A 26050-nucleotide genomic window follows, 5' to 3' on the forward strand; every position below is an offset into this window, starting at 1 on the left:
AAAGTCTTCTTGGGATAAGTTGAAGCTGATAGCTCCAGGTCTCTCTAAGCCCGTCAGCCTCTGGTTTGGAAGAGCCACTTCGACCGGCTTGCCCTGCAAGTAGTAGTGGTAGACGTAGTCCTTCCCATACATCCCACTGAAATAGGTGGCAATCCTCAAGTAAGTGCCATCGATGAACTTAGGCCCTGCTGCGTCCTTTCCCAAAGGAACATTCAGAAATTGGAGCAGTGGCGTGATCATCCCGCCTATCCCAACCTTTGGTTGCGAATCAGTTGTGTACCATGCCCAGTCTCTGTAGTGCTCGAGACGATTCACGAAGAAACTGACCATCCCGAAGGAAGCATAGATGTCGTTGCTTGGAAGGGGCAACGTTCCAGGTGGGGCATAGGGGCGGATAGCCGGGCAGAGCAGGCGCATGTTTTCCTCGGTGACACTACCAGCTTGCTTCCGTGGGTAGAATGCATGGACGAGCATCCTATGGAGGTAGCGTACAGACGGGTGCCGTATATGTGAGTTCTTGTCAGCCCCGGTAGAGTGTTTGTTTCCAGTGATTAGCTTCCAAAGCTGAGCGGGGAGGTTTTCACACTTGGGAGGGGAGTGGTCTGCCAAGTCTTGGAAACCCATGACTCTCCCAATGTCTTTGAAGTTCATGTTGTACTCTCTCCCATTGACCCTGAACTTTATTTTGCCCCATCCCTGCCTCACGTGCGGATCGTCATGGTAAGTGACCTCAAGGGAAGACAAGAACTGACAGGAGACATCCCGGTAGGTGGGGTAGGCCATGGTGAGGAGTTTGGGCATCTTCAGGTGCCCCAGCATTGCCTCAATATCAGAATAGAGACCCACCTCTTCAGCAAATCAAGGTCAGCGAATCTGGTCGGAGTCCAAGTTACCCCATTCAACAAATGGTGATACAGCTCTTCCTCAGATGGAGTTTTCGCCCTGTCTCTATCCTCAGCAACCTCTTTCCCTTTGGACATCTTGGCCCTCTTTGTAGGAGCCTGCTCATCTGCACTTTCATCGCCACTCTCTTCATCTGTGGCAACTGCTATACTCTTCCCTGCCCTCTTCTCTTGCTCCTTTGCCTTCTTTGCAGCCACGGTTTTCTGTCGAGAAGTCTTTTGTGTCCCAGAACCAGCTCGTTCCGAGGCTAAAGCCTTTCCTCTCAACGAAGACTCTTGACTTTCAGGTTCCTGCCTCTCAGCATCCGACTTTCCCTTTGTTTTCTTAACCATTGTACCTGAGAAATACAAAACTTGGAAAGGGATAAGTCGATTGACTTTGCAAATGTAGACTTCAAGAAGGAACGTAAAAAACCACAATTCTCAATTTTTTTCATCATGTGAAAATTACAAGACAAGTAAAATTCAATAATCAAAGTTATTCTAGAATGAGAGGGTTCTCTAATCAAACCTTTCAACACCTTAACATACTAACTCACCCACTAACACACTCAAATAGGATCAATTTCGAAAAGCCCCAAATCCATGAACCCTAATTTTGCCAAAGTTCAAATTAAGCTCAGTTCCACCTTCAATTCAACAACCCAACTTGATATATAAGCTTTCCCTAGTCTATTTCACCACAATCAAGCAAGAAAATTACCAAATTTCGAGTTTCAAATTCTAGGGTTTATGGACCTACGAATTTGAATTTAAAAACACAATACCTTGCTTTGGATGGAAGGAAATGGGGAATGGGTGGTGAGGAATAGACTGTTGGGGCGAAAGCTTAGATTTAGAAACAAGAACTATGAGATTTGGGTGAGAATTGAGAAAGTTAGGAGATTTTTGGTGTGGGTTTGCTTGAGAGAGTATGAGTGTTTGTGAGAGGAAAGGAGAGTGAAAGAGATGAAGGTCGTGGGTATGGGTAGTTCTAGGGTCGTCCGGTTAGGTTTAGGGCTGGTTAACTCGAATTAAACCGGACAAAATCGAAAAGGGACTTACCTGGACCGGCTCTGGAGCGACCTGGAGTGGTCGCTCTGATGGGTCGCTCTGTGTCGCAGTAAACGCGAGCGACCTCACATGGTCGCTGCGTCACGTCGCTCCCAGCGACAGAAAATGCGAGCGACCTCACGTGGTCGCTGCGGGACGTCGCTCCGAGGGCGATTCTGGAGCCTCGGAGACATAAAACGCAAGCGACTTAGCCGAGTCGCTCTGATCACGTCGCTCCCAGCGACAGAAACACGAGCGACCTCACGTGGTCGCTGCGGGACGTCGCTCCCAGAGCAACTCTCGAGTTCCAGACACCGAATGTGCGAGCGACTTAGCCGAGTCGCTCTGATCACGTCGCTCCCATCTGGAGCGACCTCGTGGCGTCGCTGCGGAACCTCACTCCCACGCTCAAGTCCTTGCCACGACCGGATCGATGAACCACCTGAACAATACTTCAACACTTCCCCCTTTTTTTTTTTTATGAAATATGAAGAAAATGAAAATAGCAATGCAATATGTACAAGGATACGCATGGGACTTCCTCCCAAGTGAGCTTGTTTTAAGTCTCTAGCTTGACTTTGCTTCCTTTTGGACTAGGCTGGGGTAGGATCAGACAGTGGAGTTAAAACTCCATCTTCCTCAGGTGCATCAGCCATGTAGAGCTTAACCCTTTGCCCATTGACAGTGAAGTCTCTTCCATTTGTACTCCACAAAACTATTGCTCCATATGGCTTAACCTCTTTGACCTTGAAAGGGCCGGACCACCTTGACTTAAGCTTTCCTGGAAACAACTTCAGTCTTGAGTTGTGGAGAAGAACTTGATCTCCTTCTTTAAACTCTCTCTTTAGGATATTCTTGTCATGGAAAGATTTAGTCTTCTCCTTGTAGATCCTTGAGTTTTCGAAGGCATCCATTCTTATCTCATCAAGCTCATGTAGCTGAAAAAGCCTTTTCTCCTTGGCACTCTTGATGTCAAAGTTCAGCAACTTTACTGCCCAAAGCGCCTTGTACTCAAGCTCCACTGGTAGATGGCAAGCTTTCCCGTACAATAGGTTGAAAGGTGTGGTCCCCAGAGGTGTCTTGTAAGCTGTCCTGTAAGCCCAAAGCGCATCATCAAGCTTAACTGACCAATCCTTCCTTGTAATCCCCACAATCTTCTCCAGAATGGACTTGATCTCTCTGTTAGAAATTTCAACTTGACCGCTTGTTTGAGGATGGTAAGGAGTTGCAACCTTGTGCTTAACACCGTTCTTCCTGAGAAGTCCCTCAAGCAGTTTGTTGATGAAATGAGACCCTCCATCACTGATTACAACTCTTGGAACTCCGAACCTTGGAAAGATGGTGCTCTTGAACATCTTGATTACCACTCTTGCATCATTGGTGGGACTTGCAATAGCTTCCACCCATTTTGAGACATAATCAACAGCTACCAGGATGTACTTGTTGCCATGTGATGATGGAAATGGCCCCATGAAGTCAATACCCCACACATCAAACACTTCAACTTCAAGGATTGGATTCTGAGGCATCTCATTCCTCTTGGTGATGTTTCCCCTCCTTTGGCATGAATCACACCTTGAAACAAAGTCTTGTGTGTCCTTGAACATGTGTGGCCACCAGAATCCAGCTTGTAACACCTTAGCAACAGTCTTGAAGGTGGCAAAGTGGCCTCCATAAGATGATCCATGACACTGTGTAAGGATCCCATCAATCTCCTCATTAGCAACCACTCTCCTATAAAGTTGATCTTTGCAGAGAATGTAGAGGTAGGGCTCATCCCAGTAGTATCTCTTCACATCCTTGTAGAACTTCTTCTTGGCATAACCCACAAGATTCAAAGGCTCTTTTCTGTGGCTAGGTAATTCACCAAATCAGCATACCAAGGTTCTTTCTCTTCTGTTGCCTTGACTTCTTCAAGCTTCCTTCCAGTCTCACAAACTGCTATCACTGCTCCAATAGCCATGATCTGTTCCTCAGGGAGTCCTTCGTCAATGGGAATGCCACACTCCACTCTCAGCCTGGACAAGTGATCAGCTACACCATTCTCAACTCCTGGCTTGTCCTTGATCTCTAAATCAAACTCTTGCAGCAAAAGAATCCATCTCAAGAGCTGGGCTTTGCATCCTTCTTCGCCAAAAGGTGTCTCAACGCAGCATGATCTGTGTAGACAATGACTTTAGATCCCACCAAGTAGCTTCTGAACTTCTCAAAGGCAAAGACAATGGCTAGCATCTCCTTCTCTGTTGTGGCATATCTCATCTGAGCATCATTCAGGGTTTGGCTCGCGTAGTAGATCACATGGGTCTTGCCATCTTTCTTCTGCCCCAAAACAGCTCCCACAGCATAATCACTAGCATCACACATGATCTCAAAGGGGAGATCCCAATTAGGTGGCTGGACAATTGGAGCACTGATGAGTTCACCTTTCAGCTTCTTGAAGGCTTCTAGACACTCCACATCAAAGCTGAAGGTGGCTTCTTTGCACAGCAGCCTGGTCAATGGTCTAGTGATCATGGAGAAGTCCTTTATGAATCTCCTGTAAAAACCAGCATGACCAAGAAAACTTCGGATGTCTTTCACTGTCTTTGGTGGGGGCAAACCAACCATAACATCGATTTTGGCCTTATCCACCTCAATCCCTTCTCTGAAATCTTGTGCCCCAGCACAATCCCTTCTTTGACCATGAAGTGACACTTCTCCCAGTTCAGCACAAGGTTGGTGTCTTCACATCTCTGTAGGACCCTGCATAAATTTGACAAACAAGCAGAAAACGAAGATCCATAGACAGAGAAATCATCCATGAACACCTCCACAACATCCTCAATCAGATCAGAAAAGATCGACATCATGCACCTTTGAAAGGTAGCTGGAGCATTACATAGACCAAATGGCATTCTTCGATATGCGAAGGTACCATAAGGACATGTGAATGTTGTTTTCTCCTGATCATTGGGATGTATGGGGATCTGGAAGAATCCTGAATATCCATCAAGAAAACAATAGAATGGATGATTTGCAAGTCTCTCAAGCATCTGATCAATAAATGGAAGTGGAAAATGATCTTTTCTAGATGCAGAGTTCAGTTTGCGATAATCAATACACATCCTATGCCCAGTGACTGTTCTTGTTGGTATCAATTCATCCTTGTCATTTTTAATCACAGTTATACCACCCTTTTTTGGCACAACATGCACAGGAGATACCCATTTAGAATCTGAGATAGGGTAGATAACACCAGCATCTAAGAGTTTAAGAATCTCTTTCTTTACAACATCCTTCAGGTTAGGATTTAACCTTCTTTGATGCTCGATAGAAGTCATTGATTCATCCTCAAGATGTATCCTATGCATACACAAAGAGGGTGATATTCCCTTGATGTCATCAAGTGAGTAACCTATTGCTTTTCTAAATCTTTTAAGTGTTTTCAAAAGTTCAGATAGCTCAGTTTCAGTAAGTTCACTACTCACAATGACTGGATAAGTTCCATTAGGACCAAGAAATGCATACCTTACACCATTGGGGAGAGGTTTAAGCTCCACCTTAGGCGCCTTAAGTTCGCTCCAGTCGTTTTGCTGGGTGTCCCCTTGTTGAATGACCGAGGCTTCCTGATGGACAATTTGAGGCAGCTCCTCATACTGATCCTTACTACCAAATCCTCTGTGTGAATCCAACATCATCCCATAGGCAGCACTCTCCAGGTTCTGAATCACTTCAGCTGGCCTCTCTATCGTCAAAGCATGCTGTAGAGGGTCTTCTATTGACAATTCTTCAAGGAGCTCATCAGCAAGGGCATCCATCTCTTCAATGTAGAAAACTTGCCCTTGAACTGTTGGTTTCTTCATTACCTCCTTGATGTCAAAGTGAAGAACATGCCCTTTACCCAAGTGGAGATCAATCTTGCCCTCTTTCACATTAACAATTGCTCCTGCTGTAGCTAAGAAAGGCCTTCCAAGGATTAAAGGATCTGCAGCTTCCTCACCCATCTCAAGCACCACAAAGTCTGTAGGGATCTCATATTTTCCAACCATAACGGGGAGGTCCTCCAAGATACCCACCGGGTACTTCACTGAACGATCAGCCAATACCAGAGACAGTCTACACTTCTTGTACTGAGTGAAACCAAGCTTCTTAGCAACAGATAAAGGCATCAAGCTGACACTAGCTCCCAAATCGCAGAGACATCTATCAAATACCATAGGTCCAAGAGCACAAGGTAATGTGAAGCATCCTGGATCTTCTAGCTTCTTTGGAACAACAAGCCTTTGGATGATGGCACTGCACTCATGAGTGAGAATCACCATGCCCTCCATCTCCTTCTTCTTTGCAGCTACAACATCTTTGAGGAACTTACTATATTGAGGAATTAGCATGAAAGCATCAATGATGGGCATTGTGACTTGAACTTCACTCATTTGCTTCTCAAATAGAGCTTTGTACTTCTCTAGCTCTTGAATCTACCAGGGAATGGTAGTTTGGGTTCATAAGGAGGAGGAACAAAAGAATTTTCACTTGCTGGAGCAACAACTTCACCATCTTTCACTGTTTTCTTCTCTTCCCCAACCTTTCCTTTACCTTTCGCTTCCACAATCTTCTCCAAGATTTCATCATTGATTTTCTCATCAACAATCACCACTTCATCATCTATGTTGATGGCAACCCCCTCACCTTGTTTCTCAGCATCCTTGGTGAGAGCTTTCTGAGGTAACTCCTTACCACTCCTGAGGGTGATAGCTTTCATGGTCTCCTTGGGGTTTTGCTCAGATTTTCCAGGTAAAGAACCTTGTTGGCGATTTTGTTGAGTGTTCATGGCAGCAAACTGGTTCTCCAAGGTTCTGAACTTGTTGTTGAGCTCATTGTAGCTTCCATCAATCTTTGCGTGAAGGTTTTTCAACTCATAGCCAACATGCTTCTCACTTCTTGTCTGAGACTCCAAGATTTGTTTTAGTAGGGCATCAGTGCTGCTGACTGGAGGAGTAGAGGTAGAAGTAGTAGGTTGTTGTTGGGCAGGTTGTTGTCCTTTGTTGTTGAAACCGGGAGGAGGGTTTTGTTGAGGCTGATAGCTGCCTTGCTGGATGTTCCGAGGCTGATAACCACTCTGTTGGTTGTTGTGGTAAGATCTCTGTTGGTAGTTGTTGTACTGAAAGTTTGGCTCTTTCTTGTACCAGCTACCATTGTTGTTGATGAAGCACAGCTCTTCTTGCCCTTCCAAACCATCAACTTCCTGGACAACAGGTGTGGCGTCTTTGTTTGGGTTACCAACAAAATGCAGCTGCTCTTGGGTGGCCTTATCAGTAATGAGGATGTCAATCTTATCCTGGAGAGCCTTTAACTCCCTCCTCGTCTGCTTGTCATCTGTTCGACTGCCTCTGTCGTGGTCTCCACTGTAGACAGCATCACTCTTTACCATATTGTCAACCAGCTCTTCTGCATCTTCCTCAGTTCTCCCCAAGAAGAACCCATTGCTAGCTGTATCCAGTCTGGCCCTGTACTTAGGAAGAGCACCATGGTAGAATGTGCTCAGCAAGCTCTCCTTAGAGAAGCCATGGTGTGGGCATTGAGCTTGGTAGCCCTTGAATCTCTCCCAGGCTTCACTGAAGCCTTCCAAGCCTTTCTGTTGAAAACTGGAGATCTCATTTCTCAGCTTAGCAGTTCTTGAAGTAGAGAAGAACTTCTCCAAGAAAGCTTTCTTGCAGTCATCCCAAGTGGTGATTGAGTCACTTGGCAGAGACTTCTCCCACTGTCGTGCCTTATCCCCCAGAGAGAAAGGGAATAACTTCAGCTTTAAGGCATCCTCAGACACACCATTGGTTTTTGACAACCCACAGTAGCTGTCGAACCTGTCCAAGTGATCAAATGGGTCCTCTAGAGCCAAGCCATGATACTTGTTGTTCTCGATCACGTTGAGGAGTCCTGATTTGATCTCAAAGTTGTTGGCTGCTACAGCTGGTGCTCGGATTCCCAATCTATGACCATGAATGTTGGGACGGTCGTAAGTGCCAATGGGTCGAGCTGCTCGCTGTTGGTTTTAAGGAACGTTGTTGGCATCATTTTGATGTATGTCTCCCATATCAGTATCCAATCTCTGCAAGTGAGACTGTTGCTCTTCTTCTCTTCTCTTTCTAGCACACTCTCTCTCTAAAGCTCTGATGTCTGCGGCTCTTGGAACTAGGTTTGATGGACCCCTGCTCCTCAAGTTCATACACCTGTAAATTAAAGGGAGGTGAAGAAGGAGAATCAGTAACTAAAGAAAATTAAAATGACTTAGTCTCAAGCAAATGACTAAATCTCAATGTTCAAATCTACTTAGAATTTGGCAACGGCGCCAATTTGATATTAGGAGTTTTCAAGGCTCCTAAGACAAATGTTGTAGTATAAATGATTGTCGAACCAATTCCAAGGGATTTCAAGCACTGAGAATGCAAGTACTTACTTAATCTAAGTGCAACCGATGATTTTAAAGGTTTTCTAAACTAATGATTATTACTAATGCAGTTTCAGAATAATAAAAACGGTTAATGAGTTGACTTTCTTAACTAAGGAAATGAGAACTCATGGGCATAGGAATTAGACCTTGGGTGATCAAGTTTCGAACTAAAGATGGCAAACGAACAATCAAACTATCAACCTTAAGCTTAGACACGATTCTAAACAAACTCTATGTCTAGATGAATCTTCATTTACTAACACATTTCAAACAACAAATGTCTTCGGTTGAATAATTTGGAAGCAATCATTACTAACAGGTCTAAGACTATCTTAGCATTTCTAACAACAAATGTCTTTGGCAAAATATGCTAAAAGCTTAGAAGAGTTGTTTCAGGCATTTCATCGAACACCTTTTGGGTGGGAAATGCCTAAAGATCAACTTTTGAGAAGCTAACTCAGAAGATGCATTATGATTACTCTACTAGCAAGGTTTTGGAATGATCTACTCTAAAACATCCTAGCTCTAACCTAATCACCCTTAATCTTCCTAACCCATGAATTCAAATGGTGATTACTCACTACTCTTCATGATTCCTCTTAAACCCATTTTGGATTTCAGATTAATTATACAGAGGGATACAACAACGAATTGAAAACACAGAATTGCAATAACTAGATGAACAAAGATGATTCAAGAGATGAACTTTCCAAAGGTTTTTTCTTAGAAAAAGATAATCTGTCTGGTGGCTACCAAGAGTACTTAAAACATAGGTTTTCAGAAGTAAAAACGTGCATAATAAAATGACCAAAAGGCCCTTGAGTAGAAATGAATTCGAGTAATCAGACGTCGCGCAGCGACCTCCAGTAGTCGCTCCGAGAGGTCGCTCCAGGCTTCGGGAGCGACCTGGAGGGGTCGCTGCGAGACGTCGCTCTGGGTCGCTCTTCGCGAGCGACCTCGCTGCGTCGCTCCGGTCACGTCGCTCCAAGTGATGGAGACGCGAGCGACCTCGCTGCGTCGCTCCGGTCAAGTCGCTCCGGGTGATGGAGACGCGAGCGACCTCGCTGCGTCGCTCCGGTCAAGTCGCTCCGGGTGATGGAGACGCGAGCGACCACGCTGCGTCGCTCCGGTCAAGTTGCTCTGAAAGGGTGTCACAGTGACTTCACGGTGTCGTTCCGGTGAGGTCGCTCCCATGCACTGCTCGTCCAATGATCACCTTTTTCACCTCTTTTGAGCTCCAAATGCACCCAAATGTCTCCAAGAACTCCATGTGGTACTCCAATACCTGATAAGGACTCATGTATGCAAAATGCAACCTAAACATGGCTAAATCCTAGTCTATATGATCAAAATGCACATGGGTGAATGGATAAGACAATGAAAATATGCAAGATATCACTAGATTCAAGGCTCGATTAGTTGCTAAGGGATACTCTCAGAGGGAGGGTATTGACTATCAAGATGTGTTTTCACCCGTCATGAAACATGTGTCCATAAGATTTCTGTTGTCAATTACATTGAATCAGGATTTGGAGCTTGAGCAACTTGATGTAAAGACTGCATTTCTTCATGGTACACTTGAAGAAGAGATTTACATGGAGTAACCAGAGGGATTTCAGGTTAAAGGGAAAGATGATCACATTTGTCTACTTCAGAAGGCTCTTTATGGACTAAAGCAGGCACCAAGACAATGGAACAAGTGTTTTGATCAGTTTGTGGTTAGTCATGGATTTATGAAGAGTGAATATGATCATTGTGTCTACATCAAGAAGTTAACCAATGGTACGTACATCTATCTACTGTTATATGTGGATGATATGTTGGCTGCGTCAAATGATGCGGCAGAGATCATGAAGGTGAAGCAGCTACTCAGCAGCAGATTTGAGATGAAGGACTTAGGTCCAGCAAGACGAATTTTGGGAATGGATATTGAGAGATATCGTGTGAAGGGGATTCTGACACTATCTTAATCTGGTTATATCAGGTTGGTTCTCAAGGTATTCGACATGGATGAGTCAAAGAGTGTGTCAACGCCTGTTGGTGCACATTTCAAATTGTCTGCCTTAGACGATGCTGAAGCAGAGACAAGTATGGAGGATATTCCATATGCTAATGCTATCAGAAGCATAATGTATGCTATGATAGGCACAAGGTGTGATCTGGGATATGCATTGGGGTTGGTTAGTAGGTATATTAGTAAGCCTGGGATGGTTCATTGGACTGCGGTTAAGTGGGTATTAAGGTACCTGAAGGGAACACAAGATCTGAAACTGTGCTTCAGGAAGAATGAGGTATTTAAGGTTGAAGGTTTCTGTGATTCTGATTTTGCTTCAGATATGGACAAGAGAAGGTCGATCGCAGGTTATGTTTTCATGGCTGGTGGTAATACAATCAGCTGGAGATCAAGTCTAAAAAGTGTAGTGGCTCTGTCAACGACTGAAGCAGAGTATATGGCGCTGGTTCAAGCGGTCAAAGAAGGAATGTGGTTAAGGGGCTTAGCGGAGGAGCTTGGATTCAAGCAAGACACGGTGGAGATATCGTGTGACTCTCAAAGTGCATTGTGTCTAGCCAAGAACACTGTGTATCATGAGAGGACTAAGCACATCAACAGAAAGATGCACTTCATCAGGGATATTATCGCTCAAGGTGATGTAAGTGTGAAGAAGATCTGTACTAATAAGAATCATGCTGATATATTAACCAAGGTTGTTCCGGTTAAGAAGTTTGAGGAAGCGGTGGACTTCCTTGGGATGTCTGAACACTGAGAAGCATTCGGCATCGCCTGACAAAGCACGAGTTTGATTAACCTAAGTAGTAGATCATGTTTGATGTTATCAAGGTGGAGTTTGTTGGGATTTATCAGTGGCTACGTCAGAAAAATCCGTCGTGGACTGCGTCAGGATTTGGTGATGGAAATCAAACAAGATTGAGTAACTTAAACCAAGACAAGGACGTCATGTTAGGAAAAGGAAATGTCACTTTTATAGAGATATGAAAGTCGGCAGGATTCTGGAAATATTACTTTCATGGAGTTATGGAAGTTGCAAGTATTTTGAAATATTTCCTAATATGTTTATGGAAAGGGGCGAATGCCCTAATTCGACAAGGTTAACCTAATAGACTCCTACTATATAAGAGGAGCTTGTGTGTACTCTTTCTCCTTTGTCCAAGAAAAGACCTAGTTTGGTTTGTGATTTTTGGTTGTGAGAGAAAGAGAGGTTCTATATTCTTTGTACTTGAGATTATAGTGGATTGTCTCTTGCCAGGCCCCAGTGGACATAAACCATTCTAGGTGAATCACTGGGTAAACAATTTCTTGTGTCCATTTTCTATCTTTTCCGCATTCTTCTTTCTATCTCTATTATTCTACAAACTCAACTTTCTTACTTACGTCGTCGAGTTCGTCAGAGAGTGTATCAGCGAGTTTGTGTGTTTGATTTTGGTTCTTAAGTCAAACAGTTTCGTCGTTGTGGTTCAACAAAGAAGATGAAGAAGAAGCCGTGTTCACCTAAACGAGTTGGGAAGTCTCTGAAAAAGAAGAGAGGAACGCTCTACATTATTGTGAAATGTATTACTATGCTTCTTTGTTCGAACGAGTAATCATCAATACACACATTTGTATGTATAAATGATGACACTAAAAGGAGACATATATAGGTTCACCTGCCACATCTCGTCGCTCTACGGTGTTTCTTTCTCAATTTTATGCAGGTGTGTTGTTGTTGTTAATAGGCCTGAGCATTTTACCCGGATCCGAAGACCCGACCCGTAACCGACCCGAAAAAACCCGGTTCGGGTAGGAACCGACCCGATCAAATTACCCTATCGGGTCTTGTTGCAGAGGACCCGCGGGTCTTGGACCCGACCCGACCCGACCCAAACCCGAAACCCGATGGGTACCCGAATTAATAATGTAAATTAAATAAAATGCATCAAGGGGGAATCGAAGACGGGTTATTCGTCTAGAGAACATGGGGGTCAACCACTAGGAGACAACAAATTGTTGTTGTATCTCGCATAGTTTAATATATATACACATTTTAATATAATAAAAACACAAATTTTGAATAAAATTTCGAATATTTTCGGATATATAAATATTTTCAGATATTTTTTTGTATTTTAAGTCTTTTCTAAATCGAACCCGACCCGAAACCAAACCGAATCCAAACCGATAAATTCTAGTTATCCGAATGGGTCTAACTATCTAAGACCCGACCCGACCCGGATCCGGCACGATCTGAACCGACCCGAAACCGAGAATTTGAAATTACCCTATCGGGTCCTAAACTCTTAGACCCGAAAGATCCGGATCCGAAAGGACCCGATCCGAACCCGACCCGACGATCCGAACCCGACCCGGCGATCCGAATGCCCAGGCCTAGTTGTTAATATGCATTTCTAAATATTTTTCTTGTCAACTATACATATATGTACCCCCAATATTTTCTTGTCAATAGATGATCTATTTATGTTAATCATACCGGGCAATTTGTTTTCTACGTACCAAAAGGTAACTTCCTAATAGAACATGCTACGAGGCTGCTTTTAAGTACTATGGAGACTGTAAGTTACTATTTACTCGCATACATGCACACAAAATAGAGGGTACTGATTACTTGCTCACGAAATGTATTCTACTAAAATTCGCATTTTATTGAGCCAGGAAAAGATTTTGACCAAGAAAAAAAAAGTTGAGTCAGGGAAAAAGCTCTCACATTTGTTAATAGTAATGGGCTTAGGCCTATTTTCTGTAATCATTGGAGGAAGTAATTAGACCATTACCGTCTGTGTAACTTTGGAGTGGTTTACGTTTACCTGATGGCTCAAACTTGAATTAATAATGTTCTTTGGTTAGATCATCTCCAATGTATTTTGCTATTTTCACCTTTAAAATAGAGGAATTTTATAATAGAAGTGAAATATGCTTTAATGTATTCCTCTAAAATAGTAATTTCTAAATGTAGAATAAAAAATAGAAGAATGCTATTTCGACGAATGCTATTTTTTTTTCTATAAATAGAGGAAAATAGAGATCTTTGTTATAGAAGAAGAAATAGAGGTGGGTTAGAGCAATTTCACCGTCAAATGCTATTATAGAGGTGGAAATAGCAATGGATTAGAGATGGTCTTGTAAGCTGTTCTTCCCTCCTTTTTTTCAAATAGCTAAGCTTTGGTGTATTAGGGATGTGTTTGGCTTTTTTAATTTGATTATAATAAAAATGAAAGGAAAATAAACATATAGTATTTTTTTCTCATTTTTACATACCTTGTGGAACTCTTTGTGCCAAAGCCGAGGGAGGTCAACTAATCTATGTGAAATGATTAAAAGAGCCTAGCTAGTGAATTCTGGTCTATGGGTGTTATCATATATATATATATATATATTTATTTTTTTTTATTTTTTTTTATTTTTTTTTTGTCAGCAACAAACAGACTCATATAGATTCTGTAAACCAAACTAGTACCTCCGCATCTATATGAACAACAAAAGAGAGTTGCTTTCTTGCACTGCGTGCTAGAATGTCCGCCCTTGAATTATGCGTCCTTGGTATATGGATGAGCTCTGAGCTGTGGAAACTGCTTTGTAGGACCTTGATGTCTTCCAGATAACTTGCAAATCCAGGTCATTCTTCAGGTTTAGAAACCATCTTCACCAATTGAGAACAATCTGTCGCAAAAGTAACTGTAAAGTGTCTTAAATTCCTCATACATTTTATCCCCCAACTAAGTGCCTCTATTTCCGAATGAAGGGGTGATTGACTCATTCTAGTGTTCCTCGCTCCCATCAAACCAGCAAAACCTTCCAAAGTACTGTACCACCCTTGTCCCGAGTATCTATCATTTTCTTTCCATGATCCATCTGTATAACACCACCTACCAGGAATAGTTGGTATTGTCGCATTCACTACCGATATTGCCTGAGCAGCTCGCTGTGTATGGGCAATTTGCGCCTCGGCCCAGAGCACCGACTCTGTTTCTGCCAACTTAAGGGTATCTCGAGTATCAATATCCAAATTACTAAATACATTATTGTTCATTCCTTTCCATATATACCATAGAATCCATGCAAAATGATGATCTTCCATTGCCGGAGAAACTCTCCAAAATAAATGATCCATATTTGCAAAAATGATTGACATGGAAAAATATCTGGGTTTGACGGGATCCGTGAGAACGCCCAGACCTGAATTGCCGGTGGACATTCAAAGAAGACATGGTTTATGGATTCTTCAGGTGCTCCATATCGTGCACAAGTCATGTCCCCTTGGATTCCTCGTGATCGTAGATTTTTCTTTACCGCTATGCAACCTGTTACCAGTTGCCAAAAAAATGTTTTAACTTAGGTGAGCATTGCACTTTCCAGCAGTGTGCTTTCAACAACGAAACTGAAAGACCATACTCTGGCAGTGTCCTCTCTCTATCTGGATACACTCGCTCCACCTCATAACCTGTTTTAACCGTGTATCTCCCATTTTTCGTGAAATGCCATCCATCCCGATCTGCTGTCCGAATTCGGCTTAGAGGTATACTCTCAATAATTTGCACATCTTGCGGGTCCACCAACGTCCTAATAACCTGTGAATTCCATGTTCTTGATGTTTCATCAATAAGAGAATCCACTGTAAGATCCGGGTAAAGGTTATGTTGATTTTTGTTTGCTGGTCTCGGGCGAGTGGATGGGATCCATGGGTCATTCCATACTGAAATAGATGATCCTGATCCTACCCTTTTGATTAGTCATTTGCTAACCAGAGATCTAGCTGAGACAATACTACGCCAGCCATAAGATGACGAGTACGATCTAATAGGTTCCAGGGGTGATGCATTCCTGAAATATCGTCCTTTGAACACTCGGGCAAATAAAGTGTTCGATTTCTCAATTAATCTCCATAGTTGTTTCCCAAGCATAGCCGTGTTGAAGTCTGTGAGGTCTTTAAAACCCAACCCTCCTTCATCCTTAGGCGCACAGAGTTTATCCCATGATTTCCAATGCATTCCTCTAGTGCTCCCCCCTGGACTCCACCAAAACTGTGCTACTGCACTCGTCATTTTTTTCATAACTGTTTTCGGAATCCGGAAACAACTCATTATATGGTTTGGCAGAGCTGTTACCACCGATTTTATAATCACCTCTTTACCCCCTTTAGTGAAAAACTTGAAAGTCCAGCCATTGACTCTATTATTCAATCTCTCTTGAACAAAACTAAATACTTGTACCTTTGAACCTCCCAAACTCTCAGGTATTCCTAAATATGATCCCATGCCATCTAGGTTCTGTATTCCCATAATATCCCGCATTTCTTGTCTTAAGTCTTCATCAATCTTATGTCCAAATTGGATCGATGATTTTTCAAAATTTATCTATTGACCTGATGCCACTTCATATTCCTTAAGAATCCTAAGAATAGTCTGACATTCCTCTCTTTTAGTTTTATAGAAGAAAAGACTATCATCTGCAAAGAGTAAATGGGATATCGGGGGACAAGCCCTAGCAACTTTTATACCGTCAGATGTTTCTCCCTCTCCGCCTTTTTAATATTCGCTACCAACGCTTCCGTACACATTTAGTACCTCTGACGAAGCCCCCGCTGCGGAATAATATTTTCTTTTGGTTGCCCATTTAGTAACACTCTATACTGGACTGAGGAAATGCATTTCATCACCAGTTTTATCCAATGATTATCAAAACCCATCTTAGAAAGAAGTTGTTGAATAAAGATCCATTCAACTCTATCATGAGTAAAACTCATGTCTGTTATATATTGATCCACTGAAAAGCGTTTTAATTCATACTTATATATAACATAGCGCTGGTGTGAAATCTCCAAACCAAACCTTAATTATGAAATGACAAGGCTACATCCCTGCACAACATATATTAAACTTTAAAATTACAAAATTTCATATTCAGCAGGTTTAATAATGTTTCAAAAAACCTACTTTTTATCGTATATTTTTATGGTCAAATTTTTATCATATCTAAAAAAGCATTCTAATACAGTAAAAATTCTATAAATTAATAAAGTTGGAACTATGATATTTTATTAATTTGAAGAGTTATCAATTTTAAAAAAGTTTCTTTTTTAGATTTTTTTAATTTTATTTTAAAATAATTTTATTTATAAAATATGAAAATATTTAATTTTACCGTATATACATTAATTAAATTTTAGAAAATTGACTTTTATACTGTTTTATTATATTATATGGTGTATATTTTTATTTTTCATATGTTTACGGTATAACTTTAATAAAATCATCAAAATATATTCAAATGTTAAAATATATAGGTATTTTTATTGTGAATAGAAAATTAACATATAATGTTTAATTTGTATTTATATAAAATGTATATATAGATAGATTATTAATTTATGATTTTAATAGATCGTATATTTATATAAGACTTTAAAAAAATTATCATATTATTATTGTATCAATTTGTTTTATATTTTGAAACTGTTCAATTCGGACCGATGAATTTTCTTAATTTATAGTGTTTATTGAATTATAAAGTTTTAATTTACAGAATTTCTACCGTAGGTGGAAGGTAACGTTTATGGTTTTGAATCTTTTGGTTCGCCTGCTTAATGGGCTTATATTCTTGTTGGGTCACACGTACTCAGCCCAAATAATCTTTCACACTTTAAAGTCTAAACGTCGTCGTAGTCGTCTCTCTGTTTGCGCAACCGTGGAAGGAAAGTTTCGCCGGAAGAAGTTTTGCTCCGTCGCTGAAAATTTTCGGCTCCAAATTTCCGATAGATAGAGAAGAAGGCAGCAGGAAAGTCCAGATTCTCAATTGGGGTTTTCCTTTACTTGAATATGGTTGTAGAATCTCTCGAGAGTTCCTGTGAGGTTTCAAAGAGGAAACATGGAGACGGTGGTGACGGAATTAGAATCCTCCTCGATGAGTTTAGCAATGGAGACGTGAATTCTGTATCTAGTGTTTCATCCGTAAGCTAAAGTTCAAAACTTTACTCTCAATGCGTTTCATTGGTTTCTGGGTTCTTCTTCACTTAGTTATTGTTATGCAGAAAAGAGCTAAGGTTTCAAGAGAAATGACGTTTCAAGAAGATAGTGATTGGGAGCCTATGCAGCAGACAAAGCCTGTTGAGTCTGTGAAGTGGTTTTGCGTCAATTGCACTATGCCAAACCCTGGTGATATGGTCCACTGTTATGTACGTTTTAATGTTTGAATACTGATGTGGATTCGCTATTGGATCAGTAAAGTTGATTCCTTTTATGCAGATGTGTGGTGAGCACAAGGAGTCTGGCATCCTGAGTCATGGATGTTTTGCATCTCCGTTTTGCAAAGATAATGGTCTCACCCAAGTTGAAGAGAAACGTGGAGGTATGAGCTCCCTTCTTTTGGAACTTTGAGTTAACTATAAGCATACTCAATTCTCTTTTGTTCTGATCCTTAGGTAGCTCGCCTTCAACCAGCTCAACAGCTGTTGGTTTCGACGAGAGAATGTGGCTACACTCTGAAGTATGTTTCTGTTGTTTTTAATAGTTTGCTGAGAAATCTAGTATCTCTTAACATGTGTTGATGGCATGCTTAATAAGTTCGAAGTGAAGGAACTTCCACATGTTGAGAGACCTGACCGTCTTCCAGCTATAGCTGCCAGTCTCGCCACAGCTGGTACTGTAATGACCATATGTCTATGTTCTATTTTGCTGTATGTAATTTTTTGTATTCATCACATTTTGAAAATTTGCAGGCGTTTTTCCTGGAAGATGCTTTCCTATCCATGCAAGGGAAATCACTAAACAAGAACTCCAGATGGTGAGCTGCATACTTAATAGTCTTGGAGACGTCTCTAACTGCGATTAGTTTGTTTGTTTCATTAACTGATTTATAATTTTTTCAATTTTTGAGGTACACACTTCAGAGCATGTTGATGCTGTTGATACTACAAGCCAGCTTCAACATAGGTTTTGTAATTCACCTGTAACTTATCTAGTTTTGGCTCTCGCTGCTCATCTTTTTTCCCATTGTCTGGCAGCTACTTCACCTCTGACACATATGCTAATGAGTATTCAGCACGTGCTGCTAGACTTGCAGCAGGTTTGTGCGCTGATCTAGCTAAAGAAATCTTCTCTGGCCGTGTCAAAAATGGTTTCGCTTTGGTATGTCAAAAACTCACCATAATTTTAAAATTTAAAGATGCAACTACACATCTGCTTTAATTCATATCCGGTTTAAATATTTTTTTGATTGAATCAGGTTAGACCTCCAGGTCATCACGCTGGCATCAAAGATGCTATGGGGTTTTGCCTTCACAATAATGCAGCTGTTGCTGCATTAGTAGCACAAGCAGCAGGGGCAAGGAAGGTGCTCATTGTGGACTGGGTAATGTCACTTTAGAACTTCAACCTTCTTTATTCTTGTTCCGTGCATCAAGTGTTTAGGTGAATGTCAATATCTTTTCCATTGTTGTAGGATGTCCATCATGGAAATGGAACTCAAGAGATATTCGAAAAAAACAAATCTGTAAGCTGCATGTCTCATTGATTGTTTGAGTGTCGGATGCAGTAACTTATTCTTGTGAACTGACCTTTTCTATATAGGTAATGTACATTTCCTTGCACAGACATGAAGGAGGAAAGTTCTATCCGGGTACTGGAGCTGCTAATGAGGTACCTGTGCTTTTTCTATTGTGCATCAGTAGACTTAGTGGTCCGCAATTATACTCATATGTACTAGCTTTTTGTTGAGTTTGTAATCATGTGGTGGTATATTGTGTTTGTGTGTTGCCTCATCCATTCACACAATAACCTTCAGCGCCATATGAGAGAGGCGGTTGTGACTCAGGGGGCCGTGGATGCGGAGGCTGTCGTGGTGGATGAGGCACCTCCGTCTGAGTTCGCGTTTAATTTCAGCTACTCCGGTGATGGTTCGCTTCTCGATGACAAAGAAGCTTGTGGGGAACTGTTCCGTTTGTTCCGTCTTGAACCTGATCCGTCCAGAGATCTCTCCCCTCCTGATGAGACCAATTTGTACAATGAGTATGCTCTCAGTGTTGCTAGGGTATGTTACTTCAAACTGCAGATCTTTGTGCTTATGGTGTGAAAAGATCTTTTATATATATATATATATTTTTTTTTTTTTTTGTTTTCTTGAAATGTAGTCAATAGCGAGTGTGAACGCGATGGTAGCTGAGTATGAGAATGCGCTCAGGACTGCTAGGGCTGACCTTGAAGAGCAGAAAAAGGAGCTTGAGGAGATGGCCTCGCTGCGCAGAGAGCTGGAAGAAGAGAGAAAAAGCGCATGAAGAAGGAGGCTAAGGTCTTAAAGTCTGGAGTTAAACGTCTCAGGAAGTCACGGACTGATTGTGTTGCGAGGGAGAAGATGTACAATGAGCTGGTTGCCAAGTCTGCTTCTTGTTTTGAGAAGATGAGGAAGTCGATTGTATTAGAGCTGAACCAGGTATCAGGAATCCTCTCTGCTGATCGTGCGACTCTGGCGGATAGTGACGACGATGATGATGAGCACGAGATTTAACGAGCTGTTAGGAAGATGATTCTTATGTGGTTATTGTAATTTTGCCTTTTGGTGTTGGAGAAAAATGCAAAAAAGATGCTAGAGAAGCATCTTCCTAATCCCTAATACTATTCATTGCAGAACACTGATCTTAGTCAAACTCGATTCTGTTCAAAAATGAAGTGTTGTTTTTGTCTGAAAGCTTTCCATAAAAAGATCAACAAAATGAAGTGTTGTTTTTGTCTTCATCTGCCTAATCCGAAAAGAACGGACAGAACTAGTACAAGTCTACAAGAGCCGAGAGAGAGAGAGAATTTACAAAAATGGAACTGAAGTGAAAATTGCAAAGGCTGTTTCAGAGGAACTGCTTGAGCCAGTGGCAGCCGACGTCATCTTTCTCTAGCTCTTCTTTCAGCTCATGTAGGCGTTTAAGTGAATCTTTTAGCTCCATTTTATCAAGTGGCATCTCTGCGAATTCTTTCAGAAACTTGTGAGCTCGTGCTGCCCCTCTTGATACTTCCTCTGCATCATCTTCTCTGCTCTTTCTCTTCCCACTTTCCTGCAACACACCACCGCAAGAACTTTTTAATCTTTTGTCATAAACTCTCAAATCAGACGTAGTAAACTGAAGTATTGGTGAATATTTCCATCTTCAACCAGATACAAACGGAGCAAACGAATCCAGACCTCATTGTTGATAACTATGGAAGGTGGAGAGAAATCTTCTAGTTCGGCAGCTTTCTCCCTTGCTAGCGCAACTACGCTTTCAGGGAAGTTGGCAAACTCAGCCACATGGATCCCAAAGCTCTGGTCACATGCCCCTGGTTCAACCTAACCAGACAAACATAGACATCACAACAAGAAAGAGACACTTTTACTAAGGATGCAAGAGAGAAATTCTAAGATTCAGCGAATATGAATCTTCTTTTTCGGAAGAAGCAGATGATTCTGTTTGATTAAGACAAACCTTGTAAAGCATGGTGAGTTTGCGGCTTTCTGTGTCAATGTGCGCGCTAACATGGAAGTTTGCAACACCAACGGTGTTACCTGCAACTTCAGAGTTCGCTTGAGCCAAGGCAGTAAGTTCATGGAAGTGAGTAGCAAACAGAGTAGGGGCTTTCTTCACTTGAACCAGATGCTCACATATAGCCCATGCTAGACCTGGCATAGTGTCACCAAGACAACGTTAACAACATAATACAGCAAAATCAACTCAAAATCCAAAATAAAAGAAGAGAAACTAACCAAAACCATCATAGGTTGATGTTCCACGGCCCAATTCATCGATTATTATCAGTGATTTATCAGTAGCTCCTTTTAATATCGAAGCAGTTTCAAGCATTTCTTGCATGAAAGTAGACACTCCACGCAGCTAAAACATGAAAGTGAAAAAGAGGTTTAACACAACTCAGCAGTTTCAATAACAAAGAAGCAAAGAGTTTGTGTTAAACTCACTTGACAATCGCCTGCTCCTACACGGGCAAAGATACAGTCTCTGATGGAAACTGAAGCTTTATCACAAGGAACAAAGGAACCAACTTGAGCCATCAGAACAGTCACACCAACTTGGCGAATGAAAGTGGACTTTCCTCCCATGTTAGGTCCCGTTATTATTTGAAACCAACTCTCCCCTCTCATCTGATTTTGACAAAAGAATTGCTTCAAAGTCAAAATAGGGACACAAAGGAAAAACAAAGGCTATCTATCTCATCATCATATTACAATACTTACAAGTCTACAATCATTTGGTATAAAGTTCACCCAATCTTGAGCTTCTACGCATGGATGTCTGCTTCCTTCTAGCACAATGTCTCCAACATCCTGCAATGTATAAAACAAAGAAGAAAACCCATTAAATTTTCGTAACAAAAACAATCAAAATCAACTTGAAGTTGTACTAACCGAAGAGGTGACTTCTGGTCTACAGTATGGTGTAGGGCAACTTGCAGCCAAATCAGCAAAGCTTAGCAAAACATCCATCTCAGAAAGCATCCCTGCTAGCTCCTCAAACACCTAAACCATATAATATACATTATAAATCCCAGTGTTCTAAAAATTGGTCTAGGCTGCAAATCGAACCTAAACAAAATGATTTTTATAGAACAATTTTTTTTTTTTTTAAAATCACTCTTCAAAAAATCAGTATAGGCGCCCGCCTAAACATTGATAAATACCATACCTCGGAGAAGCTGGCAACAGTCTGAACAACACGATCAACGAGCTCCTTTTGACAGCTCTTATAATCGTCCACAACACTTTGGTACTGGTCCCCAAGTTTCTTAAGCTTTGTGTTTGTGAACTTCACTCCGTCTTTGCGAGTCTCCAGCACCAAGAACTGCGTCGTCAGCTTCTTCCTGATCTTAGGCTCTTCCTTCTTCGTGATCCTGAACACATGCCCATACTGCGCTGCTTTGTCGAGTTTCAAGGCCTTGTCCACCGGAAGATCGAGTTCTATAGCTGTCTTTTTGTGCAGTTCGTGTATCTGCTGCTCCAGCAACTCTTTCTGATCTTTGAGAGATGATAACGTGGCGTCGTAGCTTGAGGAGATCATGTACTCTCCGTTCTCTAGCTGGTCAAGGTCTACAGAGTACTCTACCAGATCAATGAACTTGCCGAGGTGATCTGCGTCTGATAAGGCCTCAAGCCTTTTGATGTATCTTTTGCTGATGAGCGATGAGAACTCTCCGGTGTACTGTTGTAGTGATGTTTTGATGAAGGGAAGCCTTATAGTTGACTGATAGAGTTTGATAATGTGCTGTAAACCGCCTCTTCTTCTCTCGAGACTCCTCACAAGCCTCTCAACATCTGAGATGCGCTTCAGATGCTGTCTAAGATCTTGCCTTAACCCAGCTTCTTCAACAAAGCACTGAACTATATCTAACCTCATCGTAATCTCATTCAAATCCACGAGAGGCTGCTTGAGCCACATGTGAAGCAGTCTCTTCCCCATCCCTGCGGTGCATGTTCTGTTCATAAGACCAAACAAACTGAAATTCTTGTTTGCGTCAGTTTTGCTCTCCATCACATTCAGCGCCCTCATAGCTGCAGAGTCGAGTCTCATGAATCCGCTGATGTCGTATCTGCGTATTGTGAAGTTCCCATAGTTACCCTCGTCCGAGAGAAGTTCAGAGAAGGAGAGTAATGCGCCAAGAGCAGGGGTGGCAAGCTCAAACCCAGAGATTAAATCTCTAACAGGCTCAATGTTCCCCTTCACCAACCTCTTTAGATCTGACTCTAAATCTCTTCCTTTAAACTCCTGACGACTTCTCTCTGTTGTCATCACACCACACCTCTCAAGAGACTCATACAAACTTTTGCATTCATTAGATTTGCCAGACTCAGCTGGAAAGATGCATTCTTTCGCGCCTATAGCAACGAGGGAAGACTCCAGGTTAGTGAAGCGGCTATCATCAAGAAACTCAGCTAGTCCAAGAACCCTCCTTGTGAGATCAACGTAAGCCATCCCGACAACGCATCTGCTCTCCTGAAAACTCAGAAACAAGGAGACAACAACCGGCGTGTCCTGCATCTCGTTGTTTGCAAACAAAACATCTTCGAAGCTACCAATGTTTCCAGGAGAGCCTGCTTTCACAAGCCTCCAATTCGACCCGCTTCCTTCGTAAAGCTCCACGGTATGGTCGTTCCTCTCCAGGAGAAGATCCCTGACGATGGTTTCAAACATGTTCTTACTAATGCTGACGCTCGAAAGAGCGTTTGCTCCACTCCCAATCTGGCGTAGAGCAGTGGTTGTATGGTAATAAGTCTGAGCAATGAAAACTGAGTTCTCCCCATGAGCTGTGTAATAATCCTGCAAAAATGCATTTAATCAAAGTCTAGACTCTAGACCAGTGAGAGAAGTAACAAAAGTGATAGATCCAGGAACTCACCTTGCGATCAAAGAACCTAACAGCTCTCGAGTCCTGTAAGGAAAAGACCAATCAAAACCCCACATAAGCATAGTTCCAGTGAATACATTTGCTTCAATCCCTAATCTTAAAGGCATATCTATCTGTTTCCCCTAGAGATAGAAGGAGACTTACATTTGGTAGGGTTTTGAAGAAAGAGAGAAACCCTTGAGCTTGCTTAGCATCTGAATGTTAAAGGTAGAAACTTTCGTGAAACCCACAAACCCAAATTGAAACTCGAGGGAAGGAAAAACGAAATTAGGGTTTTAGATTTCACCTAATTTAAGCTCCGGAAGCTTGTTCGTCTCCTCGAAGTTACCTTCCATCGGTGGATAAAGCAAGATCCTTTGGCTATGCTCTGAGACTTAAAGGAGCAAGTATTGTTTTCTCCTGGCAACTGGAATAGAAAGAGACAACTTTTCAAGGGCAGGTTATGGTGTCGGGTTTGGCGGGAAAATGATGGGCGGCAACTTTTTCCCGGCGGCGCGTTGATCGACGTTCTTTGCGATACGCGTGTTGGTCCATTAAAGATAAAGCCCATATACGCGTATTGGGCCTACTGGGCTAAATAAATATCTCTGTCTATTAGTTCAATACTTTATTTATTACCGAAATCCACAATTTTGAGGACTTTTGAGTCGCGTTGATCAAAAAAAAAAAAAGAAAAAAAAAAAGAGGACTTTTGAGTCGAGAAGAAGAGGAAAATGTTTCATTTCTTTTCAGAAACATGATTAGCGACAGAACTGTTTGGATAATGATAGATATTCACATATCATTATCTATAAAATTGAATTTATGTGATATACATATAGTTGATAAGTTGGAGAACTTTGGACAAAGAAGTTTCGGTGGCCGGCGGATCCCTTGTCCGTCGGTCGCCACCCCTCCTGTTTCGCCACTCTGCCTCCAATCCTGTCTCTCGATTGTCCTATCGTCGTCTCCTTGCTCAGCCCTCTAGATTTTCGTCGGATTGCGGCCGGATCCGGCGGATCTAATCAGTCGCCGAGAGTGTTTTTGGCATCCCCGGAGGGTTGGCGAGTCAGCGGTTGGTTGTCTGTCTTGAGGAAGCTCCGTTTTTGTTGTAGATCTGGGTTTTGGTTGTGGTTGAATCTGGGTCAGGTTCAACCCGAAGATATCGCCGGATTTGAAGCGTGTAGCTGCCGTTTCGCATCTGGCCTTGTGGTGTCTCTACCTCCCCTCCTCTCTTCGGTTCGGTTGCTACGCTAGGACTTCCCCATCTGGATTTTCGGATCTGAGATGAAAAGGCGTTGTGAGGCTTTCGCCGGGGACTCCTTTTGGTCTGGTTCTCTTAGCTCTTAACATGGTGGCTTCGTAGTCGCCTGGTGATTGGAGCTCTAGCTCCTCTGTTCTTCACGATTCTGGAAGGAGATAGACAGATTCTGGGTCTTGCCTCCTCCTCGTTCTGATGCCGTAATCTTTTTGAGCTAGCTGTTTCTGTGAAGGGACCGGAGTCGAGAGCCTTAACCTCCGCTTGCTTCAGACAGTAATGCTCCAGTGTCTTCCTGTTCGGTTCGGTTCGTTTGGTGTAGGGTCTCCAAGGCCTCGTCTTTTTTGTCTCTGGAGCTACTTCGACGTCTGGAGTGGATACTACCGGAATGTGGTCGGACCGGGACCTAGTCAACCCCGCTTCGCCTATAGTCCTTTCGGTTTCGCCTTCGGGATAATCTTCGGCCCCTAAGATTATTCTCCGGTCGATTTTCTCCTTGACTAATGCTCTTGTTTCAGGTTCCGGAACCAAGTTCAAGCGTTGGTCTACTGGTAATCGAATAGGTGCTAGGGAATTAGTTTAGTTAAGCTTTACTCACGTTCGTGTGCTGAGTAAACCTCTTTGTCATTGTAAGCCTTTTTTATCTTTTTTTGGGGGCTTGCCTTGACCCATGCTGTTAGCAAACCTTAGTGCAGTAGCTTTTGTTCACTCAAATTCTAATGTATCTCTTGCATCATTATTCTTAATGAAATTCACATACTTATCAAAAAAAAAAAAAAAAAAAAAAGAACTTTGGACAAAGGGAAGTGGAAGGTTTGTACTAGAAAGCACTATTATTGGCGATATAGAGGACGATGATGGCCTTTGATGAGCCACAGAAGTCGTATGAACTTATCTTTATGTCATTTATGGTTCCATATAGTCAGGGTATATTCCTCTTTTTTCTTTATTTATTTTTGTTTTGTTGATTCCCTATTTATCTTCATAAGTTGCATTCTTTATTTTTCATCTTTGATCATATTAGATCTTCATGGATGTTATTATATTTTCTAAAACACAAAATATATTTTT

The 26050-nt window shown here is 42.0% G+C and overlaps 4 protein-coding genes and 1 non-coding gene across 6 annotated transcripts; 3 read left to right on the top strand and 2 right to left on the bottom strand.

The window, feature by feature from the left end:
* The first annotated feature begins 7471 nt into the window (after positions 1-7471).
* On the top strand, positions 7472-7578 carry LOC125584595. Its single transcript, XR_007321507.1, has one exon. It is a non-coding gene; the product is annotated as a small nucleolar RNA R71 (small nucleolar RNA).
* A 2786-nt stretch (positions 7579-10364) lies between these two features.
* On the top strand, positions 10365-11123 carry LOC125583001 (secreted RxLR effector protein 161-like). The gene has a single exon (XM_048749525.1). It carries the CDS (start codon positions 10365-10367, stop codon positions 11121-11123), a length of 759 nt encoding a protein of 252 aa, XP_048605482.1.
* A 2862-nt stretch (positions 11124-13985) lies between these two features.
* LOC106354418 lies at positions 13986-14447 on the bottom strand. The gene has a single exon (XM_013794347.1). It carries the CDS (start codon positions 14445-14447, stop codon positions 13986-13988), a length of 462 nt encoding a protein of 153 aa, XP_013649801.1.
* Positions 14448-17023: 2576 nt separating this feature from the next.
* LOC106360127 (histone deacetylase 15) lies at positions 17024-20047 on the top strand. 2 transcript variants are annotated; one of them, XM_013799751.3, is made up of 13 exons: positions 17024-17316; positions 17397-17540; positions 17611-17713; positions 17787-17851; positions 17929-18004; positions 18084-18148; positions 18242-18297; positions 18369-18492; positions 18590-18715; positions 18806-18856; positions 18934-19002; positions 19148-19393; positions 19494-20047. In XM_013799751.3, the coding sequence occupies exons 1-13, from the start codon at positions 17185-17187 to the stop codon at positions 19635-19637; spliced, it is 1401 nt and encodes a 466-aa protein (XP_013655205.1). In that variant the 5' UTR covers positions 17024-17184; the 3' UTR covers positions 19638-20047. The 2 variants fall into 2 exon arrangements, with proteins under 2 accessions (XP_013655205.1, XP_013655335.1); XM_013799881.3 differs by having other exon boundaries at positions 17045-17316; positions 17402-17540.
* LOC106360022 (DNA mismatch repair protein MSH2) lies at positions 19998-24280 on the bottom strand. The gene is made up of 11 exons (XM_013799661.3): positions 24029-24280; positions 23887-23936; positions 23734-23766; positions 22026-23654; positions 21749-21859; positions 21578-21667; positions 21302-21484; positions 21092-21218; positions 20814-21007; positions 20534-20677; positions 19998-20405 (listed from the first exon to the last, which is right to left on the bottom strand). Exons 1-11 carry the CDS (start codon positions 24075-24077, stop codon positions 20202-20204), a joined length of 2814 nt encoding a protein of 937 aa, XP_013655115.1. The 5' UTR covers positions 24078-24280; the 3' UTR covers positions 19998-20201.
* Between the last annotated feature and the right edge of the window lie 1770 nt (positions 24281-26050).

The sequence above is a fragment of the Brassica napus genome, chromosome C3, assembly GCF_020379485.1.
Source record: "Brassica napus cultivar Da-Ae chromosome C3, Da-Ae, whole genome shotgun sequence".
In the NCBI taxonomy this organism is placed as follows: Eukaryota; Viridiplantae; Streptophyta; class Magnoliopsida; order Brassicales; family Brassicaceae; genus Brassica; species Brassica napus.